The sequence below is a fragment of the Podarcis raffonei genome, chromosome 6, assembly GCF_027172205.1.
Source record: "Podarcis raffonei isolate rPodRaf1 chromosome 6, rPodRaf1.pri, whole genome shotgun sequence".
In the NCBI taxonomy this organism is placed as follows: Eukaryota; Metazoa; Chordata; class Lepidosauria; order Squamata; family Lacertidae; genus Podarcis; species Podarcis raffonei.
In genome coordinates, this window is record NC_070607.1 from 71,933,370 (window position 1) to 71,949,521 (window position 16,152).

Sequence of the window (16,152 nt, forward strand, 5' to 3'; positions counted from 1 at the left end):
GCTAGTGTAAAGGCTTTAAGCAGTGCAATGGAACTTCCCCATTTGCAAAGCAAGCATCTTTTAAAGCAGTTTTCATTAAAATGGGGGAAGAGACGGGGGTGGGGGTGGAGAGAGATCTGGGTCCCAGCACAAAAGATCTGGGGTTCAGTCCCCTGGCTACCGTCTAGCAACACCCCTCTTAATCTGTTTGTTAATCCTTTGTAACGGGTATTAGCGACAAAAAAATTCAAGGACTTATTACACAGGTAAGTGGTGAGGCAGCCAACAATTAGGTGTGGGGAAACTTGAATCAATATTTTAAAAAGAACTATGGAGAGGCTGTTTTGAATGCAACTGCACAAGTCACGTTAGGCAGTTTTGCAGAGAGAGGTACAAAAAGATTGTGTTTTATGCTCATGCCAAACAATTCAGATATCTTGTTTGCTGGGACCTGTTGGTATAAGCCTGGCAAAGCGTAGAATCATTGGGTTGTAGCCAACAAGTTTTACTCAGTAAACCCATTTAAATTAATAGACCTAAGTTAGTCATGTTCATTAATTTCAGTAGGTCTACTCTGAGTAGGACTAGCCATGAATGCAACCCATTCATTCAACCACAACATGATGTAGAAAGAAGCATTGTTGCTTTTTTAGAGGTTCTGTACCTTTAATAGGTGCTGGACAATGTTATCAGCTTCCCCAGTCTCTTCCTACTGAGAAAGCCCTTCCTCTCTGTGCAGCTGGTGGTGTAAATCAGTGCCTTGGCCTTAGGGGCTTTGTGTTCATCAGCAAGTCCATCACAAAACCAGGTGTGATGCCAGTATAGAATTGTAACCAAAGAACTTTGCCCTTCTGAACCATCTAGTTCCTCCCTCCAGCAGTACATATTTGTGTCGTCACTAGTTGTATAACCAAGGCATAAATCAATGGTGCGGACATCCATCTCCACACCCAGTCACCAAAACAAAATGCTAACATTGTGCCTGGGCGTTGTCAACTCAAGTAGACAACTATTTGTTGTGTGCTCATTGCAGCCTGCTTTGCGTCAACGGTAGACCTGGGAAGTGACTTATCCCTGTCATTAATTTTAAAAGCTGTTTCTTGATACTGGACCCTGAAATCTAAGGACCTTTTGAAATCTTTGGGCCACCTGGAATCAGATGAAACAAGTGTTTCTGCGAATAGGAAGTGCACTTCCCTTGTTGAGGAATCCCCAGAGCTGGCCTGTATACTATAGCCAGAGGGCAGCAATTACAGTTCAGAGACTCTCATTTCCAGACCATCAACAAGAGCCAAATTCCAACACCTGTTCTTCCATACCTTCCTATAGGGGACTCCTTTGCAAGCTGTCTTGGGGGGGGGGTCTCTTGAACGAAAAGTGGCATAGAAATAAAATAGAAAATCCATGCTTCACTGCTGAATCGGAATGAATGGCAAATGGGACTGTGGATGAGCTTAGTCTTTAAGACCCTCTTCCTTGCAGCTGCTTTAATAGACTAACCCTGTTACCCCTCTGAATGTTGTTATACAGGTCAAGCTTTCATCAGAGTACTGTAACTGGGAAACATGCCTAACAAGCACTTCTCTACTTAAACTGTTGGTGTTCACCTGATACTTTAATCCCTATTTAAAACAGAGCAACTCTATGCATTAAATCAGCCAGTACTTAACCTTCAACTAGCCTTACCATTGTGATAATTTTGGTTCCTGTTCTTTTTTGTTTTTGTTTTTTGTCTTACTCCTGAACATATGTTTTGATTAAGCAGCTTGGGTGGCAAACTAGGGTTTCCAGTTTCAACAAAGGTTTTCTCAAATCCCATCTGATGGGCTGTTATTGAGTGTCTCTGTTTATGTAATATGCTCAAGAACTTCCTGGTGTTCTGGCTATCAAAACACTTGAAATCTCTCTTGCATAAAACCTCTTTAAAACAAACATTCTGATGGCTGAAAGGAGGCCACAGCTATGGGCAGAGGGCCAGGTGTTGAGGAGGTAAAGATTGATGAAATTTGCAGTTGAATCTGGCCTCTGGAGTGCAGATGGCTTAAATAAATGGCAGGGATGAGCAAACTGTATCATGTTCCAGACAGACACATGCTTGTCTTTTGGAGGAAGATGCAGGGCAGTCTTTGTATGGCGCTATACCCAACTGACCTCCAAAGCCACCTTCAGATTCACTGAAATCTGTCTCTGATCTGCACAGCTTAGAATACCAGGAAGTACCAATAAAAACCCGACAGTGGAGATTATTTAATGTATTATCATCCCAGGCCATTTTCCCAGGTGACCCTATCCTAAACTTAACATATGTAGGAAGCCTCTACCCTACGATCTGTTAGAACAATGGGTTGATCCACACGCCCTTTTTACAAAGGCGTACATAAGATCGGCCTCACTGACGGAAGCGAAGAATAGGTTGCCTCCTTTCAGTATAGAGCAGGATTGACTAATCTTTTCCAGCCAAGCAGCCACATTCCCTTCTGGGCAACCTTCTAGGAGCCACATGTAAATGATAAGAAGAATCAAAGGCAAAACTGAGCAGAGCAACAGGTGTGCACTTTACCTTTGTACAGTAAAGTAGTTTATGTACAAATTCAGACATTCCTCTCTATCCTTCATCCAGGCAAGCAAAGGCACTGTCAGCATTCAAGGAACCATTCAAGCCAGGCAAAGACACTCAAGGAAGGTGCAGAGCAGGGGAGGGTATGTGGTGCGGCAAGATTCCTGAGGGCCAGATAGAGTGACTTGGGGGCCACATTTGGTCCTCAGATCTGAGGTTTCCCACCAGTGGCATAGAGTGGCCAGAGGTCACTCCCAGCACTCATTTTCTTCTGCAGTAGAAAGCAAATAGTGATAGGAACTGGCAGCTGCCATTGCCTTTCACCGGCCATTGGAAGAAGGAATCGTGCTCCCTTTTCCCAGAGGACAATATAAACAACTGTGGGCACGATGTCACACATTTCCTCATTTAAGACGGCGATGTGTGAACCAGCTCTTGAAGCTTGCATTAATTATCATTCATTAGAACAGTTTATATGGCACAGTATCATTAGCGTACAGTTATTGGTTCAGTAGGGCACATTTACACAACTTTTTTCCTCCACAATCCAAAGAAAAAGAGCCAGTCAAAACTTGCGAAAGGTTTCATCCAACTTTCAGGCTGCCAGATGAGCCTGGATTTGCCACATGCAAATCTTAAAACCAGCATGGACTTCCTCACCACCACATAGACAAATATCACCGTGGAGCATTTGCAAAGGTCGCTTCCCCAACAGTCGTAGGAGTTTGCCCAGCAATGACAACAGAACTCTCTTTTCTGATGAGGGCCAGGAGGCTTTCCAGGGTGACACAACAGGATGACAAATGATAAGCAGAGGAGATTGTGGCAAACACCTACCCACCAATGCCGGCTGTGTGAGGGTTGATGATTCCTGAGCATAAGGCTGAGGTGATGGCTGCATCCACGGAGGAGCCTTGCTTGTTCAATACCTCGATCCCCAGTGCTGTGCAGCGAGCAGCATCAGTGACTACGGCACCTTGATGGAATATCTGTGGGAAGTCACATTATGAGACAAAAGCTTCATGTGCTGGGGACTAGGTAGGTCCAGAAAGGTCCAGCCTCCATTATGTATTTATGTTAAAGAAAGGATGGGGCCCTCCAGACGTAGCTGGACACCAATTCCCATCAACCCAAGCCAACATGGCCAATGATCAGAAATGATGGCCATTGTGGTCCTACAACAGTTGGAGGGCAGTGCTTTTTTTTCTTTCTAAAAAATGTTTAGGGGTACTCTCATTTTCCTACTCATATTGAAATACTGCCCCTCAATGAGGCCAAACTTAGATTCACAAGATGTTTAGGGGCATGCATCCCCCCAGAAAAAAAGCACTGCTGGAGGGCCACGGGTTTTTGTACCTGCTTTAATGCCCAAAGAGAGCAACTTACTTAGGACTTTAGATTGTTTTCACAGATAATGCTGTTGACTGCTTTTGTCATGAATCATTACTGAGGAATCATTCAGATGGAGGCTGTATGTAGCAGATGGGTCATTCAGGTCATATCATAAACAAGTCACTGGCAACATTTTTTTTGGGGGGGGGAAGCTTGTCAGTTTTTCCACAAGAAAAGTAAATCCAGATTAAATGGAGAGAGAAAATTGGGAATGGCATTCTGATACAGCACAGATCCCACAATAACCACCTGTCTGGAAGAACCCCGAATATTAACTGAGATACAGGAAGCGAAAGAGGTTCTCTTTTGAATTGGATGCATGTTTTGAGCCACGAGGCTTCAGTGAGGAAAGAGAGCCAGTGTGGTGCAATGGATGTTAGACTATGATCAAAGAAACCAATCGTATAGTGAAGAGACCATAGCTCAGTGATAGAACACATTAGTTGAATGCAGAAGGTCCAGATTCAGTCCCTAGCGTCTGCAGAAGAAAGGATCAGGTGGTAAAGAACATGAAAGATCTCCACCAGGGACCTTGGAGACTACCTGTCACTGGCCTAGATGGACAAATTGTCTGACCTGGTATAACGCAACTTCCTCTGGTACTAGTTCAGCTCCCTGTTTATCCATGAAGCTCTCTAGCTATTCTTGGGTCAGTCATAAAGATGGGATAAAAATATAGGTGAAAACATTTCAGCTTTAGTACAAAAGCATTAGATGTTGCCTCTGCAGGAGCAGGAACGATAGTGTTGCAGTGGGACCCATCCATCTTGCGTAGAATGTGCCCGGTTACATTTAGGGCTTATCCATACTTGCCTTTCCTCTATGCTTTCCAGGCATGGTCCACACTTTAAAGCTCTGTGTCCGGGTGCCTTTTTTTTTTCTTGCCCCATGAAAATGCACTCTTTACAGCTGAATTGGAGGAAACGGCAATCCGCAAAAAATCAGTTTGTCGTGCTTCAGCTTTAAAGGGTGGGTTTTCATGGGGAAAGCTCTGGGATGTGGAGAACACTTGTACACAGAGCTTTAAAGCACAGCCCTGTGCCTAGAAAGAGCATGGCAAAAGGTAAGTGTGGATAAGCCCTTACATGCTTAGAGCAGTGCATGACAGAGAGGAACCCGCACTGGGAAAGTGAGGTTCCAATGTACGGCTCACCCTTTGACAAATGGTGCATTCAAAGTGCTTCATGCTCATGGTGAGTTCGCAACACTGAACGCTGCTGGTAACTATAGTAACTATTACATTCACTATTATAAGCAAGTAGTTATGCAATTTGTAGTTGATCTCGAACTGGCACAGTAAGAGAAGTGTGGCAGTTCCCAACTCAGCACTTTGAATCCCACTGCTACATGCAAGAATACATCATAATTAACTGTAGCAAGCAAAATTAGAAGCTACCATTATTCATGAAAGGCAGGTTCTTCCTACTTCAATGCAAGCTTCCCTATCAAGAGAAAAACAGTCAAATGCCTCTTCTTACCTGTGGGTCTCCAAAGTAGATCTGCATGATTAAGGCCACCGTGACTCCTGTAGCAAATGTTAGGCAGGCGGTGATGATCACAGTCAGACCGTCCTGGCGACAGCTGCAGTCCCCGGAGAATGGGTCCTTGCTGGTCTCCCGGAGGGGCGAGACGTCCTGGCTGCCCATTTCCGATGAAGATGAAGGCAGGCGCTGAAGGCGAGCTGATTTTAAGAAGGAATCTGGATCTTCATTCACAAAGGAGAGAAAAGCGACGGACACAGAAGTGAGATGCTGAAAAACACTAAAACAGAATCAAAATCATACACAAAGGCACTCACTCACAAATACCTGCTCCTGCTCCAATGGTATTGTTTTTCTGCTCAGCCTGAGCATTCAGAAAGTTTTCTGGCTCTGGTTCCACTTTTATGGGATCACGTTACACATACTTCCCTTTAACTCTTGGAAGTTTAATGGCAGTATTAAATTATGAAGTGGGCCACTCTACATCCTGGAGACGACCAGTTTACCCATGCAGCTATGACTCATGGACATTACTTCCACCCCACTTGTCATGCCTCCTTATGATACTGGGAGGGTCTACTTAGCATCAGGAAACATAGTAGTAGCTGCAGTGATGCCATTTCCCATTTAATTAAAGAGACAGGGTATTCTCCACAAAATTTAAAATACTGGTCTTTAATATTTACAAGATTAAACTGCGAGGAAGCACTTTGTATTAAGAACATTTGTCTTGGTGCCTCATAATAACTATAGCAATGTTATCAATGCAAGAACACAGGGGGTGTACACACTGCAGTTTGGAGTAGGTTTGATGCAACCCATGTGTGTATGTTTTTTACATCATCCGCATAACACCATCTTTATCCAAATGGCAAACCAAACTCCCCACCCCATTTAATCCAATTTTTCAAATTTGTGGATAATCCAGTAAGGGGAAAGATCCAACATAATGTTATGGGTTAGAGGGAAAGCAGGGATCCCGCAGATCTCTGGGTGCCAGATTTCTAGCCTTGGGTGCTGGGCTGAGCTTATTTTTCTTCCAGACAGGGGCAGAGGCAGATGATGGCTCTGCTGTTAAGGCATCTGCAAGACCAAAACCCCTACAGGTAACCAAGGGGTGGTTGCCACATAACTTGGGTGTGGTGTCACACAGGAAAATTACCACCTTTTAAAACTAGGCTTGGGAGAAGGGAAGAAGTTACTTGGCAAGAGGTTTTCTGGGAAGGAGAAGCAGGAAATTAGTCCATGTGGGGCCTAAAGGTCAGAACCATCTTGGCAGGCTGGCTGAAGGCAGGCTGGGACAAAGACAGAGAAGTCTTGGAATCTGATGCTACGCTGCTGTGTGGAAAAAGCCTTCCTTGAGATGCAATGCTCTGAACTCTCTCCAAAGTAGATCCAGGTGTCAGTGTGTCTACAATAAACCATATTTCTTAGAAAACACACATACAACAGTCTCTGCTGTGCCTTGACTCCCAGCAGAATTGCCAACCCTAGGTGAGCACCTGGAACCCCCTGTAATCTTGCTACCGCTTGGAGAGATTGGGGCTGGCATGCAACCTTGGTAACAATAAAATTATGTGTAGATACACTGAAGTACATTGTGTAGGTGGGTTGGGGTTTTTGTTTTTTAAAACATGCATGGCAATGTTTCACTGGGTGCTGTCTATTGCCACACACCATTACTTCCATTTGCTGATCTCCAGAGCACAACATGGCCATTGTGCTTCCATCAGCCCAAAGGAAAGAATGCAGCATGCCTATTTACACTGGCTATTGCTTTTTTAAAAAAATCCTTCTCCCCAAAAGGCAGCTCTTCCCACCTTGCCTTGGCTGTGTGTGCTTGTGTGTGAAACATAATGTTTCTACTCTTCTCTAAACCACACCACAGATTTCTGTGTTGGGTGGAGTGGGGAGTTCTGGAGATCAAAGGCACATGTGTCTACACCTGCCTTAGAAATACACAGAGGTGTTTATGGCAGGCTCTGATGTTATTGCTCAAAGCTTTTCCCTCCAGAGGGAGTGGCAGAAGGAACTGCAAATCAGCTCGTGAGATGGGTAATGGCAAAGATGTGAAGCCATGGAAGAAGCAGTCCTTCCATCGATCCACAGAGTGCTCCGGTCCCTGTCCATTCAAGACATTGTCCAGGTCTGAGGTTCTTGCCTTCAGAGAGGAGGAGGCAGAAGGAACTACAGATCAGCACTGGATAGCTCAGTTGGTTAGAGTCTAGTGCTGATAAAGCCAAGGTTGCAGGTTCAATTCCTGTCTGTGACAGCTGTATATTCCTGCATTGCAGAGGGTTGGACTAGATTGTTGTCAGGGTCCCATCCAACTTTATGATTCTATAGATACAAAGACAGCAACAACCACAGAAGCATCCCATTTGGTGATCAGCATAGTATTTTGGTCTTTGTCAGTTGATGGTTGCCTCTGACCTTTTCAGTAAAGAAAGTGACAGGAAAATTGCACAGGCTTCTGTCAGATGGACCTGTGAGTTGGATCCAGTCCTTTGTTACATGTCCCATTTATAATCACATAAAGTCCATAATACAAGGAGATTGTTTTGGAAGGTCCTTTTTAGGGGGTCAGACAGCACAAACAAAATGGCAGGCTCATGCTCGTAACCAAATGATATTATTATTATTATCATTAGTAAAACATTTAATGAAATGCTTTTCCACTGAGGTATAGATGATCTTTATCACAGCCTACAGAAACTCATCGTGTGTTTCTTACATGGCTATGGACTCACCCACACTTCCTCTTCTCCCACTGATTTACCCCAGGAAAACTGTTGATAGAAATTTGTTCCAATTCAGCAGGAAACAGTGGGTTTTCCCAGGGAAAGTGGTGGGACAAATGAAAATCCTCTCAGACCCTCATGCTTTCTAGGCACAGGACAAGTGGAAGCCTGGACACGCCCTAAGAAACACAAAGATTGTTGACAACCATGTGGAATGGAGAACCAAAAGCCTATTTTGGTGGACTGGAAATTTCCTTATCCTACATAGTTAACTAGCAGCAGAGTATAGAAAGTTCGGCATGTGTTAGGAAGACATCTGTGCTTCTCAGAACGTGAATTTGTGTCTGTGCACCTGCTTCCATGCTCTCAGTTTGGCTCTTTTTCAGAAGCATGGGAAATCACCCATAGAAGCCAAATGCCATTTATTCCCAGTTAATCCCATGCTAACACCACTGAAGTGATTTGGGGCTAAAGAAGACAGACTAATGTCTTCTAAACTCTTAGCTTGAACCTTGTAAGTCCTGACACTGTATCTTCATGCAAAATAAGGCAAACTTAGACAATTTACTGTCTCAGGATATTATGCTACTCCCCATTTACACCAAGATTATGTGCTGGGGTGCCGGGTGTATCAGCAGAACAACAAGCAACACAATGATACAGGGGGAAAGCCGGCCACATCTTAGCCAGCAGCAGTCTTGCAACTCCTACCTGCCTCCTCCTGCTGTGATTGCCCTAGCTTAGATGGCTTTTACAAAGGGCTTAGGCAAAAGCTTCTGTGGAATTGATATATCAATAACTATTTGCAACGGAAGCTAAAATGGAAGCTGTGTATTCAGAGGCAGTATAAATTCCTACATCAGGAAGCTGGCTACGTTCGCTGCATCATCCAAACTGGTTATGTAGTCTCCTTTTGCTGTGTACAAATTATATATTGACTGCACAATTGGAGCAGTCTTTCCCTCAAAGGATTCACAGAGTTACAATTCCCAATAGTCCTTAATAAACTACAGTGCCCAGAATTCTTTGAGGGAGGAAACATGCTTCGAATGTGCTTTAAAGGTATAGTGTGTCTTACATTATCCATGTGGACATGGATCCATGAGGGATAGAGACCACAAAGAATGTGGATTGGAGTAATCAAAGGTGAATTGTAGGAGTGCACCTGATCCCTTAAAACTCCCAAGATTCCTGCATTGCAAGGGGTTGGACTAAATGACCCTTGGGTCCCTTCCAACTCTTTGTTGTTGCTGCTGTTTAGTCGTGTCCGACTCTTCATGACCTCATGGACCAGAGCACGCCAGGCACTCCTGTCTTCCACTGCCTCCCGCAGTTTGGTGAAACTCATGTTGGTAGCTTTGAGAACACTGCCCAACCATCTCGTCCTCTGTTGTCCCCTTCTCCTTGTGCCCTCCATCTTTCCCAACATCAGGGTCTTTTCCAGGTAGTCTTCTCTTCTCATGAGGTGGCCAAAGTATTGGAGCCTCAGCTTCACGATCTGTCCTTCCAGTGAGCACTCAGGGCTGATTTCCTTCAGAATGGATAGGTTTGATCTTCTTGCAGTCCATGGGACTCTCAAGAGTCTTCTCAAGCACCATAATTCAAAAGAATCAATTCTTCGGCGATCAGCCTTCTTTATAGTCCAGTTCTCACTTCCATACATCACTACTGGGAAACCCATAACTTTAACTATACGGACCTTGTCGGCAAGGTGATGTCTCTGCTTTGGATTCTATTATTCTACTTGCCCAGACACAGCCATGCACAGTCAATTCCATCCCTGCACCCGCTTCCTTTTCTTTTAAAGCCTCCCAAACATGAGTTGAGATACATAAAAGGTCATCTTTAAGCATCTGTGCAGATTTTTGATTTTATTTTAATCCAGTAATGTAAATTTACCCAACACTTGGCTGCATCAGAGCCAGTGATGCCTTGTTTTATAGAATGCATTGGTGTTACACCATAGGGGGCAGGAAGAAAGTGAAATTAATGTTGCATGCAAATATATTTCAATGTAACAGTGATATACTTTTACAGTACTCTGTTCTCTTGACAGCCCCTGCTTGACACCACAACTATTATCACTACAAAGAAAGCAAACTGCCCAAAGTTGAGCACTTTTACATTCCTTTGATTTATATTAAGGACATGGTTTACTCTCTCCTACCGAAAGCAAGGGGGGGGGGGCTAAAACTGCTTTGCTTTGGCAGGATCATTCTACTGTGGATCATATTACAGAAATAAAATTGCACATTAAAACAGCTCCACACTGTAATGGAAACAGGCAATGGTGTTAAATATGTCACAAACAACGACGCTCTCATTTCAAGCAATAGTTTGATGCTTGAATATGGGTTTATCTACAAGAAATTTATATACACACAATGTGCACACACACAATTTCTTTTGAGCCTTAAATCATCAAATGCTGTTTGTGTGCCACAATTTACTGTTGAGAAATCAAGTAAGCTGTGTCCTAAAAGTATGTCTGTAAATTAAGTGTATACCTGAAGGAGCGTCTCCATCCCCATCGTTCAGCCCGGACACTGAGGTCCAGTGCTGAGGGCCTTCTGGCAGTTCCCTCATTGCGAGAAGTGAGGTTACAGGGAACCAGAGGGCCTTCTCGGTAGTGGCGCCCGCCCTGTGGAACGCCCTCCCATCGGATGTCAAGGAAATAAGCAGCTATCTTATTTTTAAAAGACATCTGAAGGCAGCCCTGTTTAGGGAAGTTTTTAATATTTAATGCTGTATTGTTTTTAACACTCGATTGGGAGCTGCCCAGAGTGGCTGGGGAAACTCAAGCCAGATGAGTGGGGTATAAATAATAAATTATTATTATTATTGCTTATGAATGGGCATAACCAAATTGTGACTTTTTTTCATGCTGTGAAGAGGTACAGTTTCTACCAGCCTGGCATGCTGTAGCAGTTGGTGTGATGGGATGTCACTTCTCACCTGACCTCTGGTTAGTTGCATTGCTGCTACTTACTAGGAGATAGAGGGGGAGTTGGCAGCAAGGTCAGCATGGTGCAAACGTACTGGCAGAAGTACCAGATTGATTCTGTTGATGCATTTGCACCAGTCCAGCCTCACTGCTGCCTTGACTTCCTCCCCTGTAAGTAGCAACGTAACCAAACACAGGTCAGGTGAGTAGCAGCAGTCCACCACACTGTTCACTACTACTAAGAAGTAGTCACTTTCTCTGAGGCTTCAATCCTACACACACTTACCTGGGAGTAAGTGCCATTGAACTCAATGGAACTTATCGTGATGTGAATCACAGGATTACACTATTAATATATTACACTGTTTGGTCCATGACATCCACTGCTGTCAGAATGAAAAAGTATTCCTAAAGCTCCTATGTGCTTGGGGTGGGGGTGGGGCTTGACATCCAAACCAGTAATATATATTCTATTTCCCTAAATTTCCTCTTTATATGTAAAATTTATCACTCCAGTTGAGGGGTGTGAATGAGCTGCTCCTGCCAAACAGGTCGTCAGGGTACTGTCAGCTGACAGTGCTGAGCAGGTGTTCCTCTTCCTGCCCACTGAGTCAGGGAGAAGAGTGCCATCTCATCCCTCCAATCAGGATAATACAGGAAACTCTGTCCCACCCCTTGCGATGACCACCAGTGCAGGCAAGTAATGGGATCAACCCTGTTTCCTCCCAAATCAGCCCATACTTATTTGCTTCTTTCAAATTCACTATCAACAAGAGACATTATGGCATAAGTGAAACACACCCAACTTTAACCTATCTCTGCTAAATAAAGATTTGTGTTTCCCTTCTGTTAAAAAGGGGCTGGTATTCAACTACTACTAAGAGCAGACCCACTAAAATTAATGGACCTAAGTTAGGAATGGCCATTAATTTGAATGGGTCTACTCTGAGTTAGTTGAACACACCCCAAATATTCTGCTTAATAAAAAGATATGGTAACTCAGACTCAAACCAATCTTTCTATGTATCCTTGGGGAAAACCACTTCCAACTGCATTTCATTTATAACAGAAGATAACATTTACTGCTTACATCCCCTCCTTCTCAATATAAAACAAATGACTGAGAATGTGTTTTGATGTCCCACTGCATGGCAATCAATTGTTAGTGATACAAAATAGTATCACCATGCTATTGATGTAGCAGAATATGTACAAGTTATATTGTACACTGCAACTTTATGGCCAATACTTACAACCTTGTTGACATACATGTGTATGCATTTATGTGTGCATATATAGCATTAATATATAAATGTTGCTGAATTACACTGCCTATAACCCCTGCCCTCTGCCCACACTTTCTGGAGCTAATAGGATTTGTAGTTCAGCAACATCTGGAGAACCAAAACACACATAAACTGTGATGAAAGGTATATCTGGTGCTTCCTGCTTGGAGGCTACCATTGGCAGGGAAGTTCAATGTCTGGCAGCATATTTAAACATGCATAAGGGAGACAAAAAATGAGGACTAGATCCCAACAGAGAAACAAAATATAGATCAACACAAATGCAACTTTGTCTATGAATTATAATGATTACTGAGATAAATTATGTTGAGGAACTTTGAACATTTGAAATGGACAATATGAGCAAAAAAAGTATTATAATGAATAACTAATGTAGTGAAATGCAAAGGTTTTATAGGCATAGATCATTTTATTAATATTTATGCAGAGGGACAGAAATAGCCCAAATATTTATTTAAAACTTTTTTTTGCAGTTGTTGTATTTTCATGCCAGCTACTAGTTTTGAGAGCTTGGAAGAACCCATCATGTAAAAGTGTCATGCTGGGCACAGAGGTTTGTAAAGACACTGGCAACAGATATCAGTTAGGAGAGTCAGTAGTTTTACAGATTGACAAACAATGAAACAAACTTCAAATGAGGAAACACTCAGGATTCTAACCAATGGATACATATGCATCTGAAAAGAGAATCAATAAACGATTGACATATAATCATGGGGGTGCCAAACTGAAACGTTTATTTAGATTTTGCAAATTTCAGAAGCTTGGAATGAGCAGACCAAATGGAAATGAAAAATATGAAAACACAAGAGTGGTGGTGAGTCAGGATGCGACAATGAAATAAAAGTGATGCACTTCTTTTACATATCGGTTTCAGTGTCCTGAATCTTCCAAGAGATCCTTCATATGCTACGAAGGAGGGGGGAAACCTGCTGCTTCCCTCCCCCCTTTGCTTCTATTTTAAAGTGGAGATCAATAATTTTGTCTAGTAATGCAAGACCTGTAAACTCCAGAAGAGTATTAAGACTCCCAAGTCTCATTCAAGGAAAGATTTGTGTGTCTCACTTTCCACATTACAGTAGAGGTAGAGACAGAAAAGCGCATGGTTCATGCTTTTGCTTTTACTACTTCATTGTTACACATGAAGCAACTCATAGCGAAAGGGAGTGGAGAAAACATCAAAACACTTATCTGAACTACTGGGGATCTGTATCAGAACCAATGAGTTCTGTTGACTTACCTCAGCATGTTTTAGATGGCATGTCTCTATAGATTCATATCAACATATTGGCTTTTTCATTCATTTTTAACCTGCTGAATTAGTGATTTGAATCCTCTAACATGTGTCCCAACTGAGGGTTTCTCACAATGTGATGAGTCCGTAAGTTCATTGCAGGAGGATGTACCAAATTACAAATCTGATACCTGTTAGGTCAGTCAAAAATCTGGTTACAAAAAATATGCCAAGTATGGATCTTTCTTGCTTTCCTCTTGTGAGTTATCACCAGTATCTGAGATTCACAGCAGTTATCGCTGTAACATGGAGGTTCTATTTGGCTATTCTGGCCTATCCACTATAAGTCTGTTTAAACCTTTTTAGAAAGCAATATAAGCTGATGGCAGTGAACTGCAAATGTAACTGCACACTGAATGAAGGAGTACTTCCTTTTGTCAATCCTAAAGCTTCTGCCAATCAGTTTCAATGGGTGGCTCAGAGAGCTCCAATTATGAGACGAGGGCAGCAACCAGAAACTCTACTTTGCACATTGTTCCTGTACAATCGCATTGCAAGAACTAGTGGAATCCGCATTTAAGTTGGATAGGTCTTGGCTACCTCTGCCAAATTTCACCTGGCTTTTGCAGTGCAGATCTGATACAAAAATAGTAAAAGTCTCCAAGGGCAGTCTTAATGCTTGCCAATAGCTGGTGAGAGAACAGAAAACTCTGCCCTTGCTATGTTTTCCAATATCTTCACAGAGATAAAGGGAAGGACCTCTGTCCCCCATCCCTCCCCATTTTTCAGGCATTACAGAACAAAAGGATGCCACATAAAGTCTCACCATTATGTAGGATGGGAGTGACTAGGCTCGGTAATTAACTTGGCAGTACTGTGAAAATCAACACTTTGGGGAAAGCTCATCCAGTCACCCCCACCAAAAGGGGCGGAGGTAAAACCATGAGATGCTGATTTGGAGCTTTCAGAGGAGGTGGGAGAGTTGGGAAGATAATGAGGATGGAGGAGGCTGCTTTAGCACAAAAGGGTATTCTGTAGAGCAGCAAACACAGGGTGGGTTGCAAGATCTGGAGGGGTGGAGGACTGGAAAGCCACTCACTTTCTTGCCCCGATAGGGGAAAGTAGCAGAGCAGAAAAGGAGAGGAAATGAAATGGGAGATGGGGATGAGAAAGGTGGAGAGCGGCAACGACAGGAGGAAGGGAAATGGCAGGGATGTGCAAGGAGTTGGTACCCAGGCGGGAGAGCGATGCTCACGCAGCACCATCCTCCGCTATGGGTGGGTGGGGAGAGGAGGCTGAGGAGTCAAATATGGCTGCAGAGAAGTGGGGTCCCGATCCCGGGGCCGGGACGTTCAGAGGAGGCGAGGGATGGCTGCTGCGCCATCCAAATGCTTGTGCCAAATGCTTCTGGGGAAGGGGAGGAGGAAGGGATGGCGCAGGAGGGGGCGAGATGCGGGAAGATGCTTGCTTAGGACTTGTGGACCAAGGCTGGAGGCAGCGGAGGTGGATGGGAGGATGGTGCAAGGAGTCATGGTCGGATGGAGGGTGCAGGGAGCAGGCAGGCAGGCAGGCAGGCGGCTCCCGCTCTCACCCGTGTCCTGCTCGGCCAGGAACGCGTCTTCCTCCTTCCTGGAGCGCAGGCAGCTCTCGGGGGCGCTGCCGCCGGGCTCCTCCTCGGGCAAGCGGGGAAAGCTGGTGATGCTCATGTAGTCGACGGGCGAGTAGGCGCCCAGGCTGCTCTGCTGGCTCGCCTCCTTCTCGGAGGCACCGGCCGCAGACGACGCTGCGGACGCGGAGGCTGCTGATGCCGCCGCCGTCGCCATCCTGCCTGCCTGCTTGCCTGCGCCTCCCGGGCCGGGCAGCCGCCGCCTCCGAGCCAAGGACCCCGCTCCGGAAGTGGCGGAAGGGAAGCCGAGAGGGAGGAGGAGGGCTGGGCTGGGCTTGGAGCACAGGGACCGCCCACCTGAGCCAGGGGGACCGTGGGGCTGATGGCTGGTGATTTCTTTTCTATGCCGTTTAATAGATTGAAGACTATGTCTAAATGGTGTACAGGAAACAGAAGCAACAACAGGCAACATAATAATAATAATAATAATAATAATAATAATAATAATAATAATAATAATAATAATAATTTTTATTTATACCTTCCCCAGCCAAGGCCGGGCACAGGGCGGCTAACAAGCAATAATAAAAACAAGTTAAATGAATACAACTTAAAAACGAGATTAAAATACAACATTAAAATATTGAAACATTAAAATATTAAAATGCAGCCTCATCACAGGAGGAGAAAGGAAAAAGAAAGTTAAGCCAAACTTAAGCCAAATATTGCAAAAATGCACAGTTATACACAGTATGAAAATGAGGCAATAATACAAAATCATATATCTATAATCTAATCTAGATCTGTCTATCTGTCTACACACACGCACACACCAGCCTGGCATAGAATGGGCCCCTTCCCAAGAACTGTGGGGGGAAACAAGTTTTGGTGAGCACAGGTGTGGCAAAGAC

General features: G+C 44.1%; 1 protein-coding gene across 1 annotated transcript in view; it reads right to left on the reverse strand.

The window, feature by feature from the left end:
* The window catches only part of GGT7 (gamma-glutamyltransferase 7), a 36,332-nt gene extending 20,792 nt beyond the window's left edge, over window positions 1–15,540 (reverse strand). The window contains exons 1-3 of the mRNA XM_053393964.1: window positions 15,227–15,540; window positions 5,407–5,633; window positions 3,374–3,525 (exon numbers count right to left, since the gene is read on the reverse strand). Of these exons, the coding sequence (XP_053249939.1) occupies window positions 3,374–3,525; window positions 5,407–5,633; window positions 15,227–15,458 (611 nt within the window). The 5' untranslated portion in view covers window positions 15,459–15,540. The remainder of the gene's footprint in view (window positions 1–3,373; window positions 3,526–5,406; window positions 5,634–15,226) is intronic.
* Between the last annotated feature and the right edge of the window lie 612 nt (window positions 15,541–16,152).